This window comes from Oreochromis aureus, linkage group 12, assembly GCF_013358895.1.
Source record: "Oreochromis aureus strain Israel breed Guangdong linkage group 12, ZZ_aureus, whole genome shotgun sequence".
NCBI classification, from domain to species: domain Eukaryota; kingdom Metazoa; phylum Chordata; class Actinopteri; order Cichliformes; family Cichlidae; genus Oreochromis; species Oreochromis aureus.
In genome coordinates this window covers 29,372,961-29,393,933 of record NC_052953.1, presented here as the reverse complement: position 1 = coordinate 29,393,933, position 20,973 = coordinate 29,372,961, and the positions used below count along the sequence as shown (strand labels likewise).

Below are 20,973 nucleotides of genomic sequence, written 5' to 3'. Positions count from 1 at the left end.
TGGGATTGGAATCGTGCTCTCTCAGGGGAAACTCTGGCCCATCGCACCACGTCTTACTTCTTGTGTTAACCTTTTTACCCTTTTAGTCTGGGCTGATAAAACTGGCTAGGCTTTCTAAATCCAGATTTCAGAGCCTAGAGTAGCTACAGGACTCTAGTTCCCTCTAATTTCACTTCCAATATATTGAAAGATTAGCGCAGACTTTTTTCCCCTAACGACGTCAAAAAGCATTTTGCCTTCTACAACTTTTACAGCTTTCAGTCATTGCTTGCAGCAAACAAGCTCTACGGTATCTCTAGCAATTTATCTGTCAGTTATTCAGAGAAAATCAAGCAAGATGTTGAGCAATAAGAATTTTAAATGAAGCAGATGCACAGACATTAAGATCAGGTATGTTAGAGGAGGAAAAGATCAAACACCAACCAGTTTACTGTCATGCTGTTCCCAATAAATGCACGAGAGGTGGGTGACCTCAATATTGCTGACATGCCGCGGCACAAATCATTTCTGCAACTCTGAAGTGTGTGACGAAAACGTTTTCCACTTACAGTGAAGAACTGTACTGTACTCTGACGCAGCGTTTCAGCTGGAAGCTTTCGTGTCAGGATGACAAGCACATGATTCCTTTTTTAATATTTAATCCATCATCACATTACCTGTGGTGAGCCAGTTTACCCATTAGGTACCTTTACTATTCTGCTCATGATTGATGAGAGAGATCAATATCTGGCCTGTTCAGGGATCAGTGTCTGAGACAAGTCAATAAATCCAGAGTTAAAAGAATGTGGCCTGTGGTTTGTGTTGCACAAGTAAATCTCGTTCCTCTGAAGGTGATCATTTTACTTCGCCAGACAAAAACATAATTAAGAGGTGTTCTGAGGCTGGTCTTACTGGAGGAGAAAATCCTGGGGGTTAATTTTAATAGACTGCCAGTTAGACATCTCTTTGGACAGCAGGAAGGAGTGAATGTTCAGGTTTAAAAGGAATGTTCAGTAACACTTCATCATCCACCCTTAACACAGCACTCTATAATCTCCCATGACTTCCAGGGATTCATGGTGTTCCTTGCACAGTAGAGTATGTATTCATTTAAATTCGAGTATGATGGATAGTTATCCTCTGCCATGTTGCATTGCCAGTACTTTAAAATGTATTCCCAGCTCCATTACTCTCTTCCGATGGATGCATTCCAGCGTTTTATTTGCAAGGATCAGAGAGACTCCCATAACTTTTCTTCTTTCCAGCAAAGCCTAGTAATTATTACACCCTAATAGCTTTTATTGTATTGTAGCTGCAGGGTAGACTGATGATGAAGGAGCCTCACTGCACAGGTCCGAAACCTGCTATGGGTGCAATCAGAACTAAGCTGCTGAGGTGCTTTACAATGCAGCTTCTAACAGTGACTGATTTAAATGCAATAAGATGAACCCTACAAACCTTATAGTTCATAAATTATTTTACGTGATGTTATTATTAAATTCCCACAACGTTTTCATCTGTATCCATCCCTTTGTGATCCTTTAAAGAGCTGGATAAAAAGTAGATGAAAGAGAAAAAGTCAAACTTTACTAAGTCCAGCTTTTGCAGGATGCAATGCTTCTTACCATTTGGGACACATTAAAAGGGTATCAACACAGAAAGTGACTAGCAGTGGCCAGAGACCACAGAAAGTCAATGTCAGCATTCAACCTTCAACAGATGACAGGCACAGTAACTGCTGGCTACATGGAGTGGGTGTATCGCAAGTAAACCTTTCAATACACTGAAGACAGCACCTATCTAGGCAGTGGTTAGGGACCAACTACTGCAAAGTGATGCACAGCAAACACATTTCCTCTTCTGTCGATGCTCCTTAATCGTTAACTTTTCCATCCATCCATTTTGTTATCTTATTCAGAGTTCAGCTTCCATAAGGTGAGAGACAAGTACACTGTGGACAGGTCGCCAGCGTGTCGCAGTGCTGGAACAGAGAGACAGACAGCCATTTGCACTCACATTGCCAGTATAGAATCATCAATTAACCTAACCTCACTAACCTCTTTGGACTGAGGGAGGAAGCCGGAGTACCTGGAAAAAACCCACACGTGACATGCAAACTGCACCCAGAAAGGCCCTGATGTTGGGTAGAACGAGCTAACCACTACACCACCATGGTGCCCATCATTACCGATTTATAAAGGGGAAAAATAAGAGTCAAAAAATCGTTGACTTTTCTCTCAACTTTTAATTTGAGTGATTTGAAAATGTCAAACAGTAGAAGCTGATTTTGACTAAAATTAATCAACATCATCTTAACCTGTCAGGATGAATGTTCTAAACGACCACTTCATATATGTCATCAGCAGAGGAGGTACTCAAGCAGTTTACTACTGTAAATGACCCACTGCAGACACGATGACAGTTCAATGATTTCAGCATATTTGCTTTATTAAGTCGGCTGCTGTATACACACCAGCTGCAACTTTCCAGATTAGCCGCACACATCACCAACAACAACAACCACAGACAGACAGCACAGGTTTTTATGCCGGCGAGGCATGATTGCAGATGCTGTCCAGGTGTGTCTACCTCCCTTGCAGCGGCACCGCAGACCACGCCCCGCCGCAACTTCAAAAACAGAAAAGATGTCATCACAGTCACAAATATTAAAAAGTAATTATTTTACAGAAAATGCTTCAGATGACTTCTCTGTAGTAGCTGTAGTAGTGGCAAAAGTACTCATAATAGTACCAATGGTGTCAAAATAAGAGCAGGGGCAAAGCCTCAATAGTATAAACTACTAGTATTTTTATATGCCTTCAAAGTTTGTTACCATGGCACCCTTGTTAAATACATTTATAGTAATAAATGGTCATTCAAATTCTGGTTAATTGCTTACTTACCTGATGTAGTGTTCACATGGACTACAACACCATTAATCTAGCTTAGACAATTTCGCAAATTGCCTATTAGGAAAGTTGTATCTAATGCATCTGTATCTGTCTACAAAATGAAAGAATACCCGTGCTCCTTCTGAGTGTGATTTCTTTCTTCTTTTTCTTTTGTAGCTAGGACCCGTGGCAAATATGAGGGGCATCTATTAAATCTCCAAAATTGGATACTTTTGACTGGGGTCCCCTAGGACCTCAGTACACCGGTACTTTTAAAAAGCAATATGTAAAATAGAACTAGAAACGAATGATTTGAAGTCATTAGGAACTAAATGACAAAATCTTGGAAATTAAAATGATGGAAAAAAGCCTCAGGGGTCTGCAGGTACTGCAGTCAGTGGGATTACAGGTTAATTTAGTGTTAAATGCTCATGCCTTTTTTTCTGTCTCTTCGAGGGCCAGTAGGATACCAGCAAATTCACCCTCTCTCCCTGCAGCAGTCACCACTGTATGTTAAGACCTTCAGCTAGAAAAAGACTCCTGACAATCCTTCACTATGTCTCCTCAATGACACACGGGGGATTAGACTTCCATTTTTTTTTATACTTTCACCGGCTGATTTATGTTGCGAGCTGAAGTCAGAAGCTAGGTGTGGATGCTGTTCAGAGCCGATGTGCCACACGCTTCCTTATTAATCTCTCCCTCAGAAAGTGGAGCGCTCAGCAGTAACCCAGAGGAGAAGCTCAAACAGCCATCTATCCTCCGACGAAACACAGACAGCAATTTGCACAACTGGCTGTTTACCCATCAAACTTTGTTTCCAGTGATGACAGTCAGCCTCATCCGTGAGAGGAAAGCAGAGCAGAGACAATATTATAATCCAGTTGGAATAAAGACTTGCGATGAGGAATGCCTTAGGACTACAGTAACTTGTATAGAAATCGTTAAGTTGGTCTCATGTGACTAGAATAGAAATACACAACATTAACATAGTGAATGTACTTATAAATCTATACAGAATATTAAAGGAAAAGCTCATGTTTTCCAGCAGTTTCTAATTAAATGAAAAAATTACTGGAAAATTTAACATGAATTTCTAAGTATTCTTGTGTTTGATATGCTCCCCTTTTGTTTGAATGGAAGCATGCTTTTAGTATGCTTAGAATCAGTGTTCTGCTTCATTATAAATCCTTATTCACAAAGATGCAAAGCAGAGGGTTTTTACTGTTCTTATTTGGAATCTGAAGCAGATCTTTTTTGTGTTTCGTCCTCTCAGACCACTATCAGACATTTTTCTTTTGACAGAACTTTGACTTTCTGGATTCTTCCTGTATTTGGTTTGCAAATTCTGTATCAATGATCAAAGCTTGATGTATTGATCTTCTAATGGCGTACCCACTTTTGGTCTGTCTTATTACGCTTTGGATTCCACTGATCAAGTTTCTATCAGACTAAATGTTTTAGATTGCTGTGCCCTGTCTGCTTTGAAACCTTTAGTGTATCCATGGTTTGATGCTGAGAAAGCCTACAATGCTTTTAAGTAAGCAATATTCTGCTGGTATCCCGACACAGCCATTTTTATTGCAGGTCAGCAATGGCTGCAAGTTGATTTTCTTGAATAAGCCTCTAACGAGTACATCAAATCCACCATTGTCCTCTAAAAGATGCTTTAATGGAAGCAATACAACTGAAGAAAACTGAGCTTTTTTTTCAAAAGCGTTAAGTTGGGTGAAGCTTTAAACTTTATTTCAAGTTCTGAATGATTCACCTCAGTTTAGTTTTATTCATATAAATATCATTTATCAGATAACATAAAGAGACATTCACAAAATAGCTGTAGTTATAGCAGATGTTATCATAGGAAAGTGCCGAGACTCACAAACCCACAATAGAACACAGAACACACATTAAATGTTTAAACTGACAAATTTTACTATTTCATGAAAAAATAATTATTGGCTTGTTTTGAATTTGATCGCAGAAACACATCTCAAAGAGTTGGGACAGGAGCAGCAAAAGGCTGGAGAAGTAAATGCTCCTAGAGAGGAGAGTTTCTAAGGAGAAAATACAAAATAATATTCTTCAAAATAAAAATTGTAAAAATTTTGAGTATCTCATCATCCACATAATATCATCAAAAGATTACGATCATCTGGAGTAATCTCTGTGTGCAAGAGACATTATAAACAGGCATGATTTTGTTGAGGAAATCAGCGCTGGCTCAGGAACACTTCCAGAAATTCAAAAAAGCTGGTTAAAGCCCTGCATGCAAAGAAGAAGTCGTGTGTTTCTGGAAAACATGCACACATCATCTAGACCAGGGGTGCCCAATCCCAGTCCCAGTCCGCAGCTTTTAGATGCATCCCTACTCCAACACAGCTGAATCAAATAGTTGGATTACCAATTCGGCATGCCATTAAGTCTGGCAAAGGCCTGATAACGAGCCATTCATTTGATTCAGGTGTGCTGGAACAAGGACGCATCTAAAAGCTGCAGGGCAGTAGCTCTCGAGGACTGGGATTGGGCACCCCTGATCTAGACTAAAGAGCAGAGAGGCCATCCAGCTTAATATCAGCAGTCATTTCGGAAGCGTCCTTCATCGGTCATATGGAGGTGCATTAATGCCTATGCAATTGGCAGCTTGCACATCTAGAAAAGCATCTAGATGTGCTGTACGGCATTTTTTAAGAAAAGGACTTGCATATTTCAGTAAGACAATGGTGCACGACCACATACTGCTGCATAGTGCAGATTTTGCAAACACATGGCTTCGTACTAAAAGAATCTGAGTGCTGAACTTTCCCACCTGCAGTCAGATCCTTTCACCAGCTTAAAATATTCCTCGTCTAAAAGTCCAGCAGCTGGTCCCTTCAGTTCCCAGACACTTGCAGACTGTTGCTGAAAGATGAGAGCGGTAAACACAGTAAACATAGTTCAGTCGGAACTTTCGTGCTGCCATCAAATTCAAAATGAATTTATATTTTTTCTTAAAATTGTACCTTTGCTCGGTTTAAAGACTTGATCTGTTTTCTGAGTTATATTTTGAATAAAATATGTGTTGATGAAATTTGCAGTTCATTGCATTTTGGTTTTATTTCCCTTTTACACAGAGTCCCAGCAGTTTCAGAATCGGACATTATGGAGTTAGCTGTAAGAAAGCTAATGTATTTCACAGCCTTTTGAATTTATCCAAATTTCACTCCAGTACACACTGATGTGAAAATGCTTCAGTTTAACTTGGAGAGTACAGGAAACTAAAACTGACAGCTGGATATTTGACTTGGTGACAAACTGCTTGCTGCACAAGTAGACATTTAGTGTCAGGATCCCAGATGTTTCCCTCTTCTTCTTGTTGATGCCTCGGGTCGTATTTCTCGTTTGCACTTATGCTCAGTTTTTCAGCTCATACAGACTTTGTTCTGGGTACCTTAGTCCCATTTGTAGTACATCATACCACACTGGAGCTATGAAGGAGGTATATAATCATGTTTTCCTGATATTTTTGGTCTCCTAGCAGAAGTAACTGACAGGTTTACATTGTGGATTGTCATTTATGCTTAGAAATATTTACTTATATACGCTTAGTTTTATAATCGATTGCATAATGATAGGATGTCTGATCCTTAGCAGTCTGCAAAGACTCTGTGTGCATCCCAGAGCACTCTGGCATACACACACATCCTGGGGTCATTAGAGAGGTCGTACCTTCTTTTATTGTTTTATGGTATGATAAGCACATGTATGTCTGTTTTAGTATAAGCGCCTCTTGTGTAGATGAACTGCTGGACTTCCAGGCCAGCAGGTTTAGGAAGTTGTTCATGGGGTCACATCTTGACCCCACACACACACACACACATACCTATACGTACACACAGACTCTTTGTAGTAGGTACAGGTACTCTCTGTTCACATGTATATCTATGTAAGATGTCATATGTTGATGAACCTATGCATATTCATGTAACCACAATAAAAGGAGCGCTACAGGGAACCTGGCTGAGAGTCCGACAGAGGTCAAGTGAGCGGAACGACACTCGGCTCCAGTCGGGTCTCCCTCGTGCACGAGTAACACAAAGAACTTTGATGACTTGCGTCTTGCTTTTGCTGTTATAGTAGAATTGTCTCGTTCCAGCGAGGGGTTGTGCTAGACAGACCCATCATTAATCGACCAGGAGGCACCATGACCACATGTAAAGTCACTAGAGGGTGATCAGTTGTCTTTACCGGTGGTATGGGCAGGACTCTGTTAGGCTCTGTGTCTCTCTGTTTGACTGAGCTGGCAAACCTCAGTCACTGATAAGCACACATTCATGAATCACTGGATAAAGCTTCAAATTCAGAGATGATGAGGTGTGTGTTTGATGAGAGCTGGGTTGGCTAAGAAAGTAATGCTGCTGATTGCTCTTGCTGATGAGTACTTAGTAAAGAAAAGTAATGGCTTTTTTAGTGAGTAATATGGATAACTGATTGCATTTTCATGTACCTTTGTTGATCACTATTTCTCTTTAGGTGTAATCTAAAAGTTAAACACTCTAAAAGGGAAAAGAAGGGATTTTTTAAGCAAAAAATCACTGACTACAGCTACCTTGTTAATGCTTTCCTGTTGTCATGTGGGTGTCTTTTAAAGGAGGGCTCTCTCTAATCTGCTGTCTTCCAGTGGAGCTGAAATTCAACTTGGATCAGTATGTGAACAAACGCTACCCGGGCCTCGTAAAGATTGTGAGAAACAGCAAGAGGGAGGGTCTGATCCGGGCCCGTATACACGGCTGGAACGCGGCCACGGCTCCCGTCGTCGGCTTCTTTGACGCTCACGTTGAGTTCAACACCGGCTGGTAAGGTCATGTTTAACTTGAAAAGGTCTAAGCCGTTTCTCTGTCCTCTCTCACCTTTACCTTTGTGCTTTGCTTTTTATGTTTTTTAGAACAGAGGGATGTCATGTAAATTTATTATCACTCAATTATGCAGTCTGGTCTGATCTAAGCGTTCTGATAAAACACCAGGCGAGGTTCTAACCGAGACAGTGTTTTCAGGACAATGGTGCTTATTATGCAGAAGGGTTTCTAGCTGGTAATCCTTTGCCTTTTTGCATTTCCTTTTTTTAAATTGTAAGAATCACTTTTGGTTAGAGCTGGATAAAAAGACAGCCCGGCTAATATGGCTTTACCTGTCGAGCAAATACACACTTACGACAAGTGAGAGTGAGTCAAACACTGTGAAATGTGAGAGTGAGTGTAATTAAAGAGGTAGCTCAAATGTTGTGCATTTCAAAATTATTTTACTTGCGGGCTCTGGGCTCATTTTGCGATATGAAATTACTTCTGGGGGTCTCAATCCAATGTCTGCCTGCTGCTTAAGTTTAACAGCAAACAAGTAACTCAAAAAGATGTAATTGGCACCTAATTTGAGCCTGTCATGCCGTCAGTGTCGGAAGATGAAGCTTTGTTCCCTGGAAGCTGCCTGAGAGTCAAGAAAGGGACAAGGAAGAAGATGAGGAGGATGGCAGAAGACTGAGTCTACAGCATCTCTGAATGCTTTTCGATCTTTATGGCTAAATAGATGCAAGAAATGTAAACACATCCGAAAGTGCTATTCAGATTTGTGACAGTTGTCACACCAGTTCTTCTTAGTCATAAACTGGTCGAAAGAAAAACACAAAGAAATTATGCACATGTCTCTACAATCAACAGAACTGTTGATCAAACCTCCCAAAATTTGCCAAATAAGTCAAATCTTGCTTATAATTATGACATTCAGATATTTCCAGTGTATTCAAGAAACTGTAATGCTTCCAGAATTAGGACAATAAATGTAAGCAATATATAATCAAGTAAATACTCCTTCACTTCTTCTCTCCAGACGTCACTGTTCGCTTTAAAATAAGATGAAAACTGACATAATAATAGACATAACTGATGAAAACAGGACTCTAACAAGCCTGACAGTCAGTATTTAGTATGACCAGCTTATTCTTTAACACAGCCTGAACTCTTGTAGACCATCTTTCTTGTAGTTTCTTTAAGCAGGCTTCTCGAAGGATATTCAAAGTTCTTCCTTGGATGCTGGCTGCCTTCTGTTTCATTCTCTGTCAAGATGATCCAAAACTGCTTCAGTAATGTTGTGGTTCGGGCTCTGGGGAGGTCAATCCATGGCTGATAGTGTTGTGCGTTTTTCCAGTTATACATGCTTTTACTGCATTGGCACTGTGTTTGGGATCATAGTCACACTGACAAATGAAGCTGTTTCCAGTCAGATCTTTTCCAGATGGTACTGCATGATGGATCAAAATCTACATTCACGATTCAGTTTGGAAAAGTGATGTGTGTTTGTGACAGGCTGCTGTAACAAAGTGCCCAAAGTTACAATTGAATTTGTTTCTTTTTGGGGTTTTTGCTATTGTTATGGCCCATTTGTCTCACTTGCCACAGATGCTGCAGATCATCTTTGCGTTTATCCAATCGACTATGCAGCACATTGTTTCTATGTCATTCTGGTTTAAACGGCATTTTAAAACTCGTCTTTCTTTATGTGATGATTTTGATGATCATTTAAAAATCATTATTTATTTCTTGGGCTCATTTACTACTACAGTATGTGATTCTGTGTTAAGCTTTACTTATGAATTTGCTTTTAAGGATTTTTAAGGAAGTATGATGATTATTTTAGAACAAATATAAACTCCAATATTAACTTTCTATTATACTACCAGTAAATTTTCTCTGCTCACAAGTAAAACTTTTATAATAAAAGACATGGGAACTTTGTGTGCTTATTCTGTAAACTGGCATAATGTAATCAGAATGTTCTGTTTTGCTTCATTAAGATGAAATTAAAGCACTAAAGGTCAGAGTGGGCCTGACCTATAAACATCCCACCACAACATTAGTCAGCAATCAAAGGGACCTTTACCAAGAGATGACTTGATAAGCCGTGGTTATTGAAGCTTGACGGGCCATTTATAGCCCAAATGGGAACTATGTGCCCAGAAGTGGCACGGCGCAGGTGACCCGGGCAGCAAACAGCACTCACAAAGGAAGTTGCATCAATGCCTAGGTGCATTTCTGATTATAACTGACACCCCAGTGGTTCCCTCATCTGCTTCCCCATCTGTTCTTGCTCAGAAGTAGACTTGCCTGTCATTGATGCAACATACCCCACTCACCTCCGCGTAGGCTTCCTCCTCTCCATCCGTCCCTCTTCCACATGCCAAAGCCACCTCAGCATATTTTGTTCATGTTGGCCAATCTGCTGCCACCGTGCGACGTTCTCTTCTTTCTGCTCCACACACCTTCACCGATGTATCACCTCCGTCTTCCTTTGACAACCTGCAGCTGTAGTTTTGTTAGTTTTGTTTTATTTTGCAGCCCCGGTTTTTGCTTTTTGCATGAAGTGTTATTTACAGAAGTCGGTGGAAAGTAGAGCAGAATGCCTGTGATTTTTTTTTTTTTAGTAGTAGTTGCAGGATAAAGGAATATAGCAACTGAAGAGATGACAGCCAACTTCAACAAGCTTGCTCACGCCGCTTAGATTTCTTTGTGTATGAGAGAGTGTGTGCATTTATTATCTACTGTATGCCTGCAAACATCATGCACTCTCTTACTCAGATTCACTCGCGGTATCTACACTTTCTGTTTGTTCAAACGGAAGAGAAGCCGTTTATCATAATGTGATTATTCACTATGGCACATACAGTGATAAGTGAGATGGATGTTTCCTCTAGATGTTGTGGTGAATATCCCTCAATGACCTTGTACACAGTGCCTATGCATACAGAGCCAGAGACAATGCTGCCAGCTCTTAGTTGCATCGCTGTGATTCATTGGCGTGGTATTCCCTGGAGGTGCTGTACATTCGCAGCTGAAATGTATTGCTACTTCGCATAACTTATTATTGGGTTTAAGCAAACATAATTGTATCATGCTGTATCACGCACTTAGTCATTTCCCATTCCCTCACAGCATGTTGGTTTATGACTGTGGTTCTCAAACACGGGGGGCATTAAGCAGCTGCAGGGGTGGGAGTGGGGGGGTGACCAGGAGAAAAATATGAGGTGAATAAACATGATTTATGGGGATTAAAAACAAACTAGAGTTTTCTAAAATTCACATTCAAGGCTTTTTTATTACTTACTTCCACCGTGAGTGCTCACGACTGATAGAAATGATGTGGTGTCAGGTCTTTTTTTCAGCTTTGTAAAAGGAAGATTGTAAAAAAAAAAAGTTGGTGAAGCACTTGTTTTTCAGGAGTTAATAAGCAAACGTTTTGCACCACAAGAGCGATGGAGTCTGATTTCTGTGGCTTTGCGCCGCTTTAATATGAGGATATGAAATCGTTGTTGTGGTTAATGCGGTTTTGCACCGGCTTAATGCTCGCAGTCTATCTTCTCCTGTAGTTTCTAACCATCCATCCTTTGGGCAGCCGTTGTCCATTGGGTTCCAAAAAGGACCAATTTCCTTCCCCGTGCTATGTAAATAAACAGGATTGATAGCAGAAAAGGGGAACATGTTGTAATTAGAACCTACTGTATGCCATACTTCAACCAAACGGTTGCGGAGGGCAGGAAATTGATATTTATTTGGTTTTGAAGTCCCTTGCACAGTTGCAATCTCAGATTATTAACGATTAATGATTAACAGCGTAGCAGCAGCTCCCCGTAAGTGTGCGCTGGAGATAAGGTTGTCGATGCAGGGAGGTTGTAATGAAATACATGCTTCAGAAAGCAACTCTTTGATGAATGTTGAATGTTCTGCTGCACTGTGACCTGGTGAGTGTTTGTAAGAAAGAGACAAACTGGCAGAATTCAGAACGCTAAGGAATGGATTAAACAATCCTCTTGTAATTTTTAATTATGTAATATTTGCCACATGTTTATTTGATATTGGCTCCTTTGGTAATCTCACAGAACTCCTTCTGCTTATTATTATGCCATGCAGGTGCAGTGGTATTATATTAAATTCAATGGTACATAAATTCCAGAGGTCTTGAAGGCTGGGGAAATATTTTTTTAGATAAAGTAAATCATGTTTTTCCTCTCGCTCACAGCGTCTGGCAGTGGCTCAGTGTTTATATCTGTCTGGAGATGAGAAAGGAGGCTGCAGCCTTACTGAGTGCTTCACAGAGCACAGGCCAGGCAAACCTCCAAAAAGCACTGAAAAGACAGGGCTTTATGCTGCCTTTACATTTGTATCATATCAACCACGTCCTCGGCAAATGCATTTAGAAGTGGTGTGGAATCTAACATTGCGCCTTGATCCTTTTCCAGTTCATGCCTCTGCATCCCGCTATCTACTTCAAAAAAGCCTCGACCCTGTAATGAATTTAAATTCTGCATGGCTACCTTTCCCTTCTTTGAATCCTGCATCTTTTTTTATTGGAGGCAGGAGACTGGCCCAATATTAATATCTACTCTACATATGCATGTCTGAGCTGCTCTGTAAAACAGCCAGGCGAAAGGACTGTGGACGGCTGCACATTTAAAGATTAATGCGCTTAAAGATGGCTAGAGGCACTGCAGGCTTAGATTCTTTATCCTATATAACACAGCAAACACAAATTAGCACTGTCAGATCTAAATTGTACCATACTGCAATGTCAGTTTAACTGGTTTTAAAGTGTTGTGATGAAATACACATTTTTTAAAATTCCTATAATATATAAGAAAACACAGCTGGCATTTGCAATGGCAATAGTGAGAAACCTGATCGTAAAAGCACAGTTATAAAAAAAACAACAATTCAAAATAAAGATAAATATGTTTTAAGAACTTTGACAGATTTCACTCAAAGCAGATTTAAAGACCTCAGTGCTAATAGATCATTTTTTTCTGCTAGGGGTCTGTTAGGCTCATTTCTTTTTAAGTTACTGAATTTAAAAAAAAAAGCTACTCCTATAGGGCAGCTCACACGGTCTGCAGCACTGAGTTTAATGCAGAATTAAAGAAGATCTTATTTTAGGCACTTAGGACCCTGCTGCTCTTAGGGTGTAGTTAGATCCCATTATCTGATAACTCTCTGCCTGAGTATCGTTCCCTATTTGAGATCCATTAATCTGAAATTTTTTAATAAAAAATGCAGCTTTGAAAGGGGGACTGCGGGGCTTTTACGTCAATTCTGGACAAAGGTAGGACAGATAATGAGACATCCTGTGACGCTGCTGTTGTTAAATCAAGTAGATATGAATAGATTGTGTTTCCTTGATTTTTTTTAAATATCTGAAATGCATGCACAGCCTGGTGTGAAGCTCCACAAAAGTGTAGACTGCACTGAAAGACAAGTAGTCAAAGAGTTCATTAATCAAGAGGACTTCTGTTTTGAATATAAGAAATGGCATTGTGGAGCCAGCGGTGATGGATGTTGTCAGCATGTATTTGCTGTACTGGATGAGTCATTACTGGTAGAAGGGAAAATCTCATTGCTATTTGCAACTGAGCATGATTAGGACCGATGTGGATGAATAACGGTCTCAATGTAAGGAACACGAGATAGCAGATAAAGAAAGGAGGATGACACAGCCTCGTCTGTCAAAAGCAGATGTGTCCTCATTTCCACACTGTCTCTTATCTTATCACTCTCGTGTATTCCAGCAGTAAAGAAGGTGCGGGCTGGGTTAGGGTGTTGTGGGAGCTCAAGGACAGAAGGAGATGAATGGAAAAGGTTGGAATGACAGGGAGATCTGCCCAAGGTAAGGAAGTGCTCAGAGCAACACTTTTGCTGAACATGTCAAGCAAAGCACGTCACGCGTTCTGCTACTGTAAAAATGTCTTCAAAGTAAAAGCAAAGCCTTTGTTTCACTACATAGTCAAACACTGTACGGCACATCTGAGCCTTCAAAAAGATTGTTCTTACTCACGCAGGTTAAATGTGTGAGTTGGAGACTGAATCATCAGATTGAACACATAACCCTTTAAATGGCTTGGAAATATCAAATGATTTAAATGGAAAAAAAAAATCAATGCAAATTTCACTGAACATAAGAGTTATTGTTACCTGTCAGATATGTTTTATTCTTGTAATACTTTAAAGAAGAAGAGGTAGAAACATATGTACGTCATCAAAATGAAGATGTAGCTCTGCATGAATGCATTGTCTGTTATTATATGATTTGTATATGTTATGTCTACTACAGTATCTTATGCAATATTAACAAGCTTTTATCATTGTGCCTACAAGGCACCACACATAATTAGTGAAATTAGTGATTGTCATTTTTCATATAGACATTTGCCCAGCTGTGCATATATATATATATATATATATATGCAGGAGCATAAATTGTTGGCAATTTAAACATATTTGATGTTCCATTACAGTAGCTTCCCTCATATCAAGCTTTTTCAGCACATCATCTGCAGCAATTTGCCCCACTTTGACCCACATCTGCAAATCTCCATATAGGCAAAGAGACATTGCTCCGTTTCCTGAGATCAGCAGCAGACTTTCAGAGTTTGCGAGTCAATAAATATATGAAAATGACCGAGCTCTGTAAAGTGTTCTCCAGCATCATGGACCCCAACTTCTAACATCTGAATGATCCAGTGCATGACAGTCAGGTTATGGTTTATATTTTTACACAGGAGTATGGTTGCTCCTCTGTATCAGCCCATGACAGGGACCGCACGGTCATCCAAAGCCAACAAACACTGTGTGCAGTTTTGTCAGAGACAGCCTTCACAAAGAGTTTCTAACCGTAGTATGTTGCAGACAGTGGCCCTGAAGCATAACTGATATTTAGTTGAAAATGTTTTGTTTTGTTTATTTTTTGTTTTTTAAACTGTCTACTGTAGTTTAGTGTACTCAGAATTTTTTATTTAATTAATGGTACTTTTCACTTTGAACTACTGAGCACCTTATTTTTTGTGTGTTAATGAAAAATTACAGCGCAAATGACCTAGATCATCTCCCCTATGCAGTGTTATCGCTAGGAGACTGATCAGACTGAAAATAAAACTGAAAGGCGTCACACTGGAACAAAGGCTGGGGAAGCTTAAGTTTGAAATCTATAGGGTTAATTTTGTGAAGAGACAAACATTTGACTCAAACTACCATTATTTTCCCATAACCAAGTAGCCTTGGTGCCTAAGTGAGTGAAAACAAACTTGACTGACTGTGCTCCCACCGATTCAAGCCTTAAATAGAAACTTTTGACTTTCATATCTGAGACAATAAAACAACACAACCAAGCTGTGCAAAGGTGCTAGCATGTGCCTCCACCACCACCTAATGCATTCTCAAGAGATCTGATCATAATTCTTTGAAAACTGTTGTTGCAAATGTGATGGTGAGGCAAGAGGAGTAAGAAATTATGGGATATAAGGGATCACTGGGGTCTTTTCTCTAATGCTGTTGTGTATTTAATGTAATATAAAGCACTCTGAAATGACTGTCATTGTGGCATTACATTAAATACAACTGAATTAAAACACTGACACCAGTGTCATGTCTGTTGATATGAAGTTTCCTTAGGTTTATATTATCATAAAATATATTTGTATAAAATAAAATGAAGACAAAAAATAAATGAAAGAGCTTTTTTTGTCTGTACCACCATTTCTAAAGCTAAATAATACGTTATCATTTTGTTAGACTTACCCACATCCATCAGTAAAGTCACAAATTAAATGAGGGAACTCGTGTTTCTCTAACACTTAATATAATTTGGGAGTAAATACAGATAAGACTGTATGTTCCAGACCATCCATTTTCTTAAGCACTTGTCCCATTCAGCATCGCGGGGGTGTGGAGATTATTCCTGCTGTCATAGGGCAAAAGGTGGGCTAGACTTCAGACAGGTGGCCAGTCAATCACAAGGCTTTCAAGTTATTAAAGGATTATTTTGTCACCCAAAACAGTTCAATTCGTATCACTCCCCTCTGTAGTTTCTGTCCTTTACCTTCATGTGATAAGAAGTCATTTTGCTTTTGGAAGATGAATGAGTTCCACTTTTTGAAGAGGGCGAGAGAGGAAGTAGGACATGAGTCAGGGCCAAGAAACTGACAGTCAGAAGACTGGAGAGGGGAGTGTTTTGGGTTTTTTTTTTTTAAAGACATGCATTTATCAAATAATGATTGCAGCCAGGTTTTGTTTTCTTTCTTTCTTTCTTTTTAATTTGGAAAAGTGTTCCCATAACCAAGTAGCATATGAAGCATATGAAGTGCTCCTTTGAAAATATGGAGGACATCGTCTGTCAGCATAGGAAGATTATACAAATGTAACTAGGGCCAGAAGCACATGACTGTCATTGTGTTCTGCCCATGGCCAAGCTAAGGAGAGCTTATTGCATGGTATGCAGTGCTATGTTTTATAGACCAAGTGAGTCAAATCATTCTAAATGTCTTAATTTCCTTTAGAAGAAAAGTGTTTCCTTTGAAGATAATAACAGAACTATTAACTATTACTACATTTACTATTACCAGAACTGCCTTTTGGTGACTCTAAACTGACTGTAGGTGTGAATGTGAGCATGAATGTTTGCGTCTCTGTGTGTTAGCTCTGCAGCATGTCAAGTGTGGTGGGGTACCCACCACTCACCCTATGACAGCTTGGACAGGCTCCAGCCCCCCGCAACCCTGAATCAGATATGCGGAAGAAAAATCAATGAATGGATGGATGGATGGATGGACATACTGGAGTCTTAGCTTCATCATGTAACTTCTCTTATATGCTGTAACTAAGATAGTTGTGAATTGGTTTTATCTCACTTATTAATATCCCGATGTTGCCTTAAGATTTTTAAAGTCTGTGAAAGCGTGTAGTCCATTTAATATGTTCCAGCCAAAACTGCCTGGGAGAAAAAAAGTCATGAGATGAAGATCACAGCAGGGCTGTTTCAGACTCTACCTTGCAACCGTCCGCACAGGGTAAGAAAGTAAAGAAGAAGAGTGGATGCTTCTCCCAGGAGCTGACTGAGAGTCTCTGTTCAGCTGCTGTGGTTGGTTTTATCAGGCTCCTATCAAGAGTCTCTCTGTAATGCGTGTCACTATTTGACATTGGATTTTCGTGAGTGAGCGATATCAAATATGATACGATATCATTTGTCGTTACGCAGAAAATTCATTTTGCAAGAACTTCATATCATCAACAGGAGAGGGAAGCAGATGCTGGAAATTGGTTTTAAAGTTGAATAAATGCTGGTTTACCAACTGCATTGACACTGAAAAAGCATGTCAGTGTGGTAATGGTTTAAAAGTCGAGACAGCGTCTGCAGCTATCTGTAGCTGCTCCTGGCATTTTTTTGTAACTGTTGACGAAAGAACTTTTTGTTTAACATTTAAATGCATTGGTTTCCTGCACATACACATCCACAGCTTTTCACATTACATTCATATTCAGTTAAGTCATCCATTCAGTCAGTTTTGACCAGTATTTTTGCAATATTAATCCTTCAAACCTCTGCAGAACAGAATGAATATATGCACACATCTGTTAGTTGCCCTGTAGCAGACTCTACACCTCTCACTCTTTTCATTCACCTCCTGCAACTATGCAATGAATCTTCGGCATACCTAATCCAGAAAGCCAGCTCTTAACTCCTGTCTCTTTTCTTATCCATAGGTCTGAACCTATTCTGACCCGGATGAAGGAGGATCATACCCGCATTATCTTGCCCGCCATAGACAACATCAAGTACAACACGTTCGAGGTGCAGCAGTACGCTAATGCCGCCCACGGCTACAACTGGGGTCTATGGTGTATGTACATCATCCCTCCACAAGAGTGGCTGGACAGGGGCGATGAGACAGCCCCTATCAGGTGAGGGCCTCAGCCGGTGCAAAGTGTCCATTATAGATGAGGATGTTTGATGAAATATGAACAGCCTTGGGATATGACTTATTCATATGTAGAGGCATCAAACTCAGGCATACTATACAGGGAGTGCAGAATTATTAGGCAAGTTGTATTTTTGAGGAATAATTTTATTATTGAACAACAACCATGTTCTCAATGAACCCAAAAAACTCATTAATATCAAAGCTGAATGTTTTTGGAAGTAGTTTTTAGTTTGTTTTTAGTTTTAGCTATTTTAGGGGGATATCTGTGTGTGCAGGTGACTATTACTGTGCATAATTATTAGGCAACTTAACAAAAACAAATATATACCCATTTCAATTATTTATTTTACCAGTGAAACCAATATAACATCTCCACATTCACAAATATACATTTCTGACATTCAAAAACAAAACAAAAACAAATCAGCGACCAATATAGCCACCTTTCTTTGCAAGGACACTCAAAAGCCTGCCATCCATGGATTCTGTCAGTGTTTTGATCTGTTCACCATCAACATTACGTGCAGCAGCAACCACAGCCTCCCAGACACTGTTCAGAGAGGTGTACTGTTTTCCCTCCTTGTAAATCTCACATTTGATGATGGACCACAGGTTCTCAATGGGGTTCAGATCAGGTGAACAAGGAGGCCATGTCATTAGTTTTTCTTCTTTTATACCCTTTCTTGCCAGCCACGCTGTGGAGTACTTGGACGCGTGTGATGGAGCATTGTCCTGCATGAAACTCATGTTTTTCTTGAAGGATGCAGACTTCTTCCTGTACCACTGCTTGAAGAAGGTGTCTTCCAGAAACTGGCAGTAGGACTGGGAGTTGAGCTTGACTCCATCCTCAACCCGAAAAGGCCCCACAAGCTCATCTTTGATGATACCAGCCCAAACCAGTACTCCACCTCCACCTTGCTGGCGTCTGAGTCGGACTGGAGCTCTCTGCCCTTTACCAATCCAGCCACGGGCCCATCCATCTGGCCCATCAAGACTCACTCTCATTTCATCAGTCCATAAAACCTTAGAAAAATCAGTCTTGAGATATTTCTTGGCCCAGTCTTGAAGTTTCAGCTTGTGTGTCTTGTTCAGTGGTGGTCGTCTTTCAGCCTTTCTTACCTTGGCCATGTCTCTGAGTATTGCACACCTTGTGCTTTTGGGCACTCCAGTGATGTTGCAGCTCTGAAATATGGCCAAACTGGTGGCAAGTGGCATCTTGGCAGCTGCACGCTTGACTTTTCTCAGTTCATGGGCAGTTATTTTGCGCCTTGGTTTTTGCGACCCTGTTGACTATTTTGAATGAAACGCTTGATTGTTCGATGATCACGCTTCAGAAGCTTTGCAATTTTAAGACTGCTGCATCCCTCTGCAAGATATCTCACTATTTTTGACTTTTCTGAGCCTGTCAAGTCCTTCTTTTGACCCATTTTGCCAAAGGAAAGGAAGTTGCCTAATAATTATGCACACCTGATATAGGGTGTTGATGTCATTAGACCACACCCCTTCTCATTACAGAGATGCACATCACCTAATATGCTTAATTGGTAGTAGGCTTTCGAGCCTATACAGCTTGGAGTAAGACAACATGCATGAAGAGGATGATGTGGACAAAATACTCATTTGCCTAATAATTCTGCACTGCCTGTAGTTTACTATGCCACACGAACACATGAATAAATGCTGCCTTTAGAAAACTTTCCAATTACAATGAAAAATATCATTTTTAAAGCACAGGGCCTCAGCGGTGTGGTGTCATTAGTGTAACTTTGTGTTGAGTATGAGCAGGGTATTATAATATACCACCTTAGATTAAAGGAGAGCATATGCTTCTGTCAGGTTTTTATATAGCTCTAGAAATGGTTACGTGTATCCCTGGCAAAACTCTACTGGAATGCAATACACTGAAAGAAAAGAGTGTAGTACATCAGCATCTCTAAAACTTTTGTTGCTCTTGCAGATGTTTTGGCTGTTTGGATAGGATGGGGACAGGAGCTGAACTTGTTGATGAATTTGAATTTGTCCCCTATGACTGTAGAAAATTTGTGGTTGATGATTGTTAGTAGCTGTGATGATGTTTAGAAGTCTGCTTAAATTTAGTTTATTAGAATAATAAAAACAAGTGAATTTCACCTCTGATACCTTTACTATATCAGTGAACTTGCTAATAGTCTTGTGTTATATAGAACTCTTTAAAAATGCACTGAACTTTTCTTATGTTGCTTTATAATACATATCTGTAATCATGTAGCGGTTTTGTTTTAGTGTTGTACGGCCAACGGCAGTGCAAGCACCAAGCACACAGGTCAAGGCCACCTGACTCAGCTTAGCTCTTGGTTTCCATCTTCCATAATTATGGGGCTGCTGGACTGCTTAATGTTGCTGCATCCCTGGTGCATTGCCACTGCAATTTTACAACTAGTGCTACAGTAGAGCATCAAACTTGAACTGAAGATGGCACATCCTGACACATAAACATAAATATAATCACAAGGAGGTGCGGGTCAGCGGTAGCAAGAGATCGGCAGCTTTGAGCTGCATTTTTTTTTATCCCATTCAAGGATGCTTCAGTAAAATGGATCCAGCTGAAGTGTTCTCTGAACACAGTTCATGTGGTTAAAGAAAAAGTATTTCCTCTTTTCTCAGACTGCATAGACTCAGTAATACATCTGTTGACAAAGACAAGCATTTACAGGAGGAAAAGGGTGTTGTTTTTAAAGATCTGAGATGTGGAATGCGCCAACAGGCCTTCATCTCTGTATGAACATGAACTTGGAGTAACCCATTTAATCAGACATTTAAACAGACTTAGATTTGTAAATGAAAAGGCACCATGTTTTCAGATTCCTATACTCACGAGCACAAAACAAATACTGAAAGATCAATGACAGGAGTAGAGGGCAAAAACATTCAGCAAAATCAAAAGTAGAACTGATCACATACTGTAAGTAAAGTAGCTAAATTTGGCTCAACAAAGGCCTGATCAATGAGGATCTGTGGCTGCATGTTCACCCTGCTGGAATCTGGCAACCGATACAAGATCTGCTGCTGTAGCACCAGACTTTGGAGCCGTTTCTTTCTTCAGGCTGTGAGACTACTGAGCTCTTCCTCCTCACTTCACCACAAATATTAGCTTAATTTACTTATTTATTTTAGCAGCATAACAGAAAAAACATCTGGAACGTCAATATACAACCCTGTGCTCCACAATGATGAATAAATGCCTGCAGAATGTCAGTGCTGATTTTGTAAAGCGCTAAAAGGAATCAACAATTCTTGTCTGCTGGTGTAAACCTATGTGCAGACGGCATTGCTGCTATAAACAGAACAGGTAAATGTGTT

The 20,973-nt window shown here is 40.0% G+C and overlaps 1 protein-coding gene across 1 annotated transcript in view; it reads left to right on the top strand.

Moving 5' to 3' along the window:
• Nucleotides 1–20,973, top strand: part of galnt9 (polypeptide N-acetylgalactosaminyltransferase 9) — a 99,038-nt gene that overhangs the window by 32,258 nt on the left and 45,807 nt on the right. The window contains exons 4-5 of the mRNA XM_031743673.2: nucleotides 7,528–7,702; nucleotides 17,417–17,614. Coding sequence (XP_031599533.1) covers nucleotides 7,528–7,702; nucleotides 17,417–17,614 — 373 coding nt within the window. The remainder of the gene's footprint in view (nucleotides 1–7,527; nucleotides 7,703–17,416; nucleotides 17,615–20,973) is intronic.